The 7174-nt window shown below is 40.7% G+C and overlaps 1 protein-coding gene across 8 annotated transcripts in view; it reads left to right on the top strand.

The window, feature by feature from the left end:
- The first annotated feature begins 906 nt into the window (after nucleotides 1-906).
- Nucleotides 907-7174, top strand: part of tmem62 (transmembrane protein 62) — a 72651-nt gene continuing 66383 nt past the window's right edge. For 4 of the 8 annotated variants that reach the window (XR_011351459.1, XM_069917329.1, XM_069917324.1 and 1 more), the window contains exons 1-2: nucleotides 1513-1756; nucleotides 2440-2551. Coding sequence is in view for 7 of the 8 variants with exons in the window: in XM_069917329.1 (XP_069773430.1) it covers nucleotides 1556-1756; nucleotides 2440-2551 (313 nt within the window). In the remaining variant the exon portion in view is untranslated. Of the gene's footprint in view, nucleotides 1095-1511; nucleotides 1757-2439; nucleotides 2552-3808; nucleotides 3957-7174 lie in introns of those variants that run through there. The other 4 variants (XM_069917326.1, XM_069917330.1, XM_069917325.1 and 1 more) reach the window with 4 other exon arrangements.

Genomic DNA, 7174 nt, shown 5'->3' with positions numbered 1-7174 from the left:
GTCTAAGGCTAGAAGACCCTTATCTTATCCAAACTAACTTTACTTCCTACATTCTATTATTTATCCTTATCTTATTCATACTGGCTTTATTTATTACACATATATCTATACTAGTTTCCTCATCTTCATATTTTTATATCAGTTTTACTTATCTCTCACAATGTATATGTTGTCAGAGAGGTGAGAAGAAGGGATGTGTCCTTTAATATGTTAGCTGCTTGTTTGGTTGAGGTAGTGAAAGGGCTGTATGCATTCACCTTATCCATGCTTCTTGTGATTTTACAAACCTCTTTAAGGTCGCCCCTCTGCGTACTTCGCCTCCGGGAATAAAGACCCGATCTTCCTGTAACTCATGTTGTACTTTCCAGCTTGTTCTGATCTTTAAGATGTCTGAGCCTCTTAACGATCAAAACAAACTTTTTGGAAGGGGAGGCCGTCCACAAACACACAGGTGGGAAGATCGAGCAGTCAGTGGTGATTCACATGCCGAGACAAGGCACAGCCATTACTGTTGCACTGGGATTGTAGTGCAATACATAAATGTGCTGGAAAAACTTAGCAGCTCATGCAGCATCTATAGGAAATTAAGGAAAACCAATGTTTCAGGACTGTGCCCTTTGTCGAGGAATGAGCAAAAAGCATGCAGGTACTGGAATAAAAAGGTGGGGGGAGGAAGGGCAGGGGTAGCAGTATTGGCAATCAAGTAAGAAGTCATAGGTGGACGAAGGTGGTAAAACAGAAAATAGCTGGTGGTGGAGAAGGAAAGAGAGTGGGGAATCTGTAGGAGAGGAGACAGAGGGAAAGGGAAAGAGAGAGATTTAGAGGAGGAGCTTAACAGAAATTGGATGTCGATGTTATTGTTGTCTGGTTGGAGAGTGTCCAGACGCTGTTTCTTCAACTTCCAGGTAACCTTGGTTTGATCACTGGGAGGTCCCTATTATTGCAGTAGACAGAGTGAAGGTACTCAATGGAACAGTCTTCCAATCTGCATTCACTCTAATGTTGGAGGCTGCAACGATGCAACAGTGAATCCTGCAAATTCACAGATGAAGAATTGCTTCATTTAGAAGGACTGTTTGGGACCCCAAATGCTGGTGAGGGAGGAGTGTGAGTGAAAATGAGGCATTTCTTGCAGACACACGGGTAGATACTGAGAGGGTGTTGACAACCTGATCCCATCAGCACATTTATTTTTCCTTCCATTTCACTCCACTCTCCTCGTCACAGGGACTTTCTCGTTCACACTAATAATCCCCTCGGTACCTACCCTCCTTCCTCCATGATTTATGACCTGTTGCCTGTCTTTCTGTCCCAACCTGTCTTCTCCTTCCCTCCTCCAAACGACATCAACGCCACTTTTTTATTGAGGTGTATGTCTGTTTGGTGCTCAGTCCTTGACTTTCCTCCCTACGCGACCTGCTCTGTTTCTCCAGCACTTTAGTGCATGTATGACCAGCGGCCGGAAGTAGGGCAGTCAGCGGCCGGAAGTAGGGCAGTCAGCGGCCGGAAGTAGGGCAGTCAGCGGCGTTGTCGAGGTTTCCCCATTCGAGCGCTGATGCTGCAGCGGTTGCCAAGGATGCTCTGCCTGTTCAGCGTGTTGATCGCAGCAGGTCTGATCCTGGCCTGCCTCACCGGTTACGTCCTTGAAAACTACACGGTGCAGCATCGGATGTACAGAGGGGTCGGCGAACACTCGCGGGGAACGCAGCCTCCCTATCCGGGTGGGGGTATGGATAATGTCTTCTGGTTCCTGCAGGTAGGCCCCTCGGGGTGCCGACTGGCGGACTATTGGGATGGGGCGGTGGGGGGGAGGAGGGAGAAGGTGCGGCCACCGGCCCCTCCGCCAGCCAACACCGATCACCCGCTTGGTTGTGTAATGTTAGCTTAACGGGGCGCCGCTGAACAGAATCCGAGCCCGTGTCTCATCGGCTCCGTGTCCAGTATTTTCTGTTTCAATGACGAATCAATGCATTTTGCTTTCGGAATGATTTTTTTGTTATTGTTGTTGCTGCATTGTTTTTGAGTCTTTAAAAAGGACGTTACAAATACATCGAGGCACTGTAATTTCATCACCAGCTTCTCCACTATAATTTTAAAAAGTTCTATTTGGAGATGTATATGAAAATATGACTGTCTAACTTAATCATTGGGGCTCATTGTTTATTGAATTTTTCTGGGCCTAATTGTGAAATGCTGGTTGTGTGAATGGACATTAACATGGCCGAGGAACTAACTCTTCAGCATTCCAAACAAAATTACGTCCTGAACCTCCGGAGGCTCCGTGGTAGTAGAAGGTTTATGATTATGCTGTGAGTAAGTCGAGGAAGGGAGATGAGCGACGAGAATGTGGATATTGTAATTTTATTTTGAAGTTATTGTAATGCTCGCGCTGTTCACAGTTGATTTAACTGAGAAATGTGGATTTTTTTTTCTGCTCAGGTGTCTGACATCCATGTCAGTAAGTTCGTCGATCCCCAAAGAGTCCCTGACTTTCAAGCATTTTGCACACAGACCATTGATGTAATAAAACCAGAAATCGTTTTTGTTACAGGTAGGTCATGATACCCAATATAAAAATAGTTTGATTATCAGTCCATAATTAGTTGATCAAATATTCTAAATCGGAATGGGGAATCCTATTGGATTAGTAGTATATAATCTTAATCAAAATCTTGTTATCTATAGTTTGTTGCTGACTGAAAATGATTTTCTTGAAAGAGTGGATTTTTTTTCATTTTACTAAAATGCAGCTATGTTAGACAAAATGTTTAGTGACGGGCAAATGTAATCTACACTTTCAGAAGTGTTTGAATCAAAACATTGGATATCCCTTTCACTCGCAGCACTGTAGAGCACTAATTTTTTGGCCTTGGGTGGTTTATGCAGTAAGTTCTTTCTCATTCCTGGATCATGAGTCAAGTGACGGAGATGCAGTCACTGGTTTTGAACTGGCACACTTCTTCTTTCTTCTTCTTTGGCTTGGCTTCGCGAACGAAGATTTATAGAGGGGTTAAAGTCCACGTCAGCTGCAGGCTCGATTGTGGCTGACAAGTCCGATGCGGGACAGGCAGACACGGCTGCAGCGGTTGCAGGGGAAAATTGGTTGGTTGGGGTTGGGTGTTGGGTTTTTCCTCCTTTGTCTTTTGTCAGTGAGGTGGGCTCTGCGATCTTCTTCAAAGGAGGTTGCTGCCCGCCGAACTGGCACACTAATGTCTAGTTAAATGATAAATTCCATTATTATTTACAGACATTATTAGGTGTGTCTTTATTTATGTGAGGTTCACAACAGAACTGGTTTTTTTTAAATTGAATTTAGAGCCACTAAATCTATGTGATTGTAGAGATTACATTGATGCTGACATTGACATTTTTCTCTCTAGTTTATTTTAAACTACCAGTCCTCTTTCTATTCTTAAGAAATTCATTGAATTCTTTCAGGGTCTTCTGTGGAAATAGTCTTTGGGTCAAAAATTCCATATTATTTATCCTATTTGTGTGCCTAATGATTTAAATGTTACCCATTGGTAATAGATTTATTTGTCATAGTGAATCATTGGCAGGATTACATTTTTAAAGAGAATAAAAATCAGAAAACTAATGAGGATTCCTTTTAGATTTCATAAGGAGCTTGATCATGTCATTCAATTCAAACCTGTTTTACTATTCAAAAGATTATCACTGATTCAATTATTTGCATTTTTAATGAGCCACGATGTATTCAGCAAACAAAAATATAAAGATCACATTCCTTAAAATGCAAGTTGGTGCCCATTATTTATTTTTTAATTTGCATTTAATTTTTTTTCAGTTTGGAGATACAGCACAGTGACAAGCCTTTCCAGTTCACAAGCCTGAACTGCCTAAATACACAAATTAACTTACAAGCCACATACATTCTTGGAGGGTGGGATGAAACCAGAGTACCCGACGGAAACCTATGAAGGCATTGGGAGAAGGTACAAATTGCTTACAACAGCATCAAATGTGAACCCGGGTCACTGGTGCTGTATTGGTATTACATTAACTGTGCTGCCCAATTTGGAGTTCCAGAATTGTGTTACAATTTGTGTTAAAATGCTTTCTGGTTTCACTTGAGAATAATTTAATGTTAGGTTTAATACCCCACTCCCATAGTCTAGATTCTCTTGCTGAAATAAATAATTTTACTACTGTCACATTGATTTAGATTTTGAATACCCATTGGATCAATTGTATGAATTCAATGGAATACTGGTCAAATTTATAAAATCTTCCATTTTAATTTAAACCCTGAAATCATTCATGTGAATCAACAATGCAGTGTCAAACAATTCATGTGATTAAGGTGCACATCCCAGGTTTTATTCAAAGTTATTTGTGTACATTTTGGTTTGACCATGTAAAATTACAGCACTTTTTATACATAGTTCCCTCATTTCAGGGCACCATAATGTTTGGGACATTTGACTTCACAGGTGTCTGTTGGAACTTGGTTATGTTTAATTGCTTCATTGGTACAGTATAAGAGAGCTTGGTTTGCTTATAAGCTTTTGCTCACCTTTGTAGTCTGTAGTTTGCCATTTTCAACTTGGAGCCAGAATTGTCCCAATGGAAGTTAAAGAAGCCATTGAGGTAAGCAGATACCCAGTCTGGTGGGGCAGGACCACACGGAAACAATGGGTCTACTGGGACAATTTGGTTTGTGGATCTTGGATAGGAAGTAAAACTGGTTAGTGCAGGGGTGGGAAACATTAAGGTTGGAGGCCAAGGAAGGAAGAGGACCGAAAATGAGTTCAGAAACTGGTTTTTTTTGGGGTCTTATTGAAAGGGCAAGTAAAAGGAATTGCCTGGCTTTGGCCAGATAAGGTCAATGCACCAGACCACAACACTTTCACTCTCGTTTGTGGAGATTGTGAGATTGGGATTGGTGGGGAGAAAGTGGAGGGTCAGGTGTTCTGCGGGGGTGAGATTAGAATAAGTGAGGGAAGTGGTGAAGTCGAGGTGGCTGATATCTCTGCAGCAGTTGGAAATGTAAAGGTCCAGTGTGGACCCGATGCCGGGATGAGGTGTCCAGGAGGTGGAAGTAGGTTTAAACAGAAGGAGGAATTTGTTGTGGAGGGGAGGAGAATCCTGGTTATGGAATCAGGAACGGAAACGGAGCTGACGTAAGATGCTCCCTCCCTGACTCTCTCGTCCACTCCACTCTTCCCACCAATTACCCCCTTAGCACCTACCCCTGTTACTGCACAAAATACTATACTTGTGCCCACATCTCATCCTTCACCATTATTTGGGGCCCCAAACAGACCTCCGAAGTGAAGCAGCACTTATGAATCTGCAGGGGCCATCTCCTGCATCCTGTGCTTGCATTGTGGTCTCCTCCACATCAGAGAGACTGGACACAGACTTGGAGAGATTGCTTCATTCAGTACCTTTTCCCTGTCCTCTGCAATAACGGGGATCTCACATGGCAACCCATTTCAATTCCTCAGCCCCAATCTCATGCCGACAAATCTGTCCATGGTTTCATACATTGCCAGACTGAGATCATCCACAAATTGGAAGAACAGCACCTCGTATTCCATTTTGGCACCCCCCCCCCAATCAGATAGCATCAACATTGATCTCTGTTTACAGTTGCACCCCACCTCCCTTCTTTCCCTTTATGCCAATTTCTCCTTTCATCTAGCTCTCTCCTCCTCTTTCCCTTTCCCTCTGTCCTTTCCTCCAGCTCTGCATTCACAGGGGCAACCCCTTCCCCCGTAAATTCTCATCTTTCTTCTCCTGTCTCCTATCCATATGCAATTATTGCCTGTTCACTTGTACTTCTTTCTCCCCACCCCTGCCCTTTCTCCATTCTCCCCAGCCTTTTTATTCAAGGACCTGTCTGCTTTTTGTTCATACCTTGAAGGAATGCTCGTGCTCAAAATGTCATTTATATATCTTTACCTTTTTTAAAAAAATTTTTTATTTTTCACACTATAGATCACATTATTCAAGATAGACACATTTCTCCTTTCAAATATATACAGTGTCGTTTTCTTCCCTCCTCCCCTCCCCACCCCCCACCTCCCCCTCCATCCATTCAAAACTCTGAGTCCAAGATACATCAAACCCATCAAACAATGTTGTCACTCAACATTAACGAACAAAAACTTCCACTGAGTCAATTATTTCCATTCTCTTTTCCTTTTGTCATTTTAGGTGATAGATGTCCCGGTAGGTTTTCCCTATTATATTCCATGTACGGCTCCCATATTTGTTCAAATAATGTTATATTATTTCTTAAACTATATGTTATTTTTTCTAATGGAATACATTTATTCATTTCTATGTACCATTGCTGTATTTTCAAATTATCTTCTAATTTCCAGTTTGACATAATACATTTTTTTGCTACAGCTAGGGCTATCTTAACTAATCTTTTTTGTACACCCTCCAAATCAAATCCAAATTCTTTATTTTTTATGTTACTTAGGAGGAAGATCTCTGGGTTTTTTGGTATATTGCTTTCTGTAATTTTATTTAATATCTGGTTTAGATCTTCCCAAAATTTTTTCACCTTTTCACAAGTCCAGATTGCATGAATTGTTGTTCCTATTTCTTTTTTACAACGAAAACATCTGTCAGATACTGTTGGATCCCATTTATTTAACTTTTGAGGAGTGATATATAACCTATGTATCCAATTATATTGTATCATACGTAATCTCGTATTTATTGTATTTCTCATAGTTCCTAAACATAACCTCTCCCATGTTTCCTTTTTTATCTTTATGTTTAGATCTTGTTCCCACTTTTGTTTAGTTTTATCATTTATTTCCTCATTCTCCTTTTCTTGTAATTTGATATACATGTTTGTTATAAATTTTTTGATTATCATTGTGTCTGTAATCAGATATTCAAAATTGCTTCCTTCTGGTAACTTCAGACTACTTCCCAATTTATCCTTTAAATAGGATTTCAATTGGTAATATGCCGGCACTGTATCTTGAGTTATATTATATTTATCCTTCATTTGTTCAAAGGATAATAATTTATTCCCCGAAAAACAATTTTCTATTCTTTTAATCCCTTTTTTCTCCCATTCTCTAAAAGACAGGTTATCTACCGTAAAAGGGATTAGCTGATTTTGCGTCAGTATAAGTTTTGATAATTGGTAGTTTATTTTATTTCTTTCTACATGAATCTTCTT

The sequence above is a fragment of the Narcine bancroftii genome, chromosome 2 (assembly GCF_036971445.1).
Source record: "Narcine bancroftii isolate sNarBan1 chromosome 2, sNarBan1.hap1, whole genome shotgun sequence".
NCBI lineage: Eukaryota > Metazoa > Chordata > Chondrichthyes > Torpediniformes > Narcinidae > Narcine > Narcine bancroftii.
This window is presented reverse-complemented; position numbering and strand designations above follow the sequence as displayed.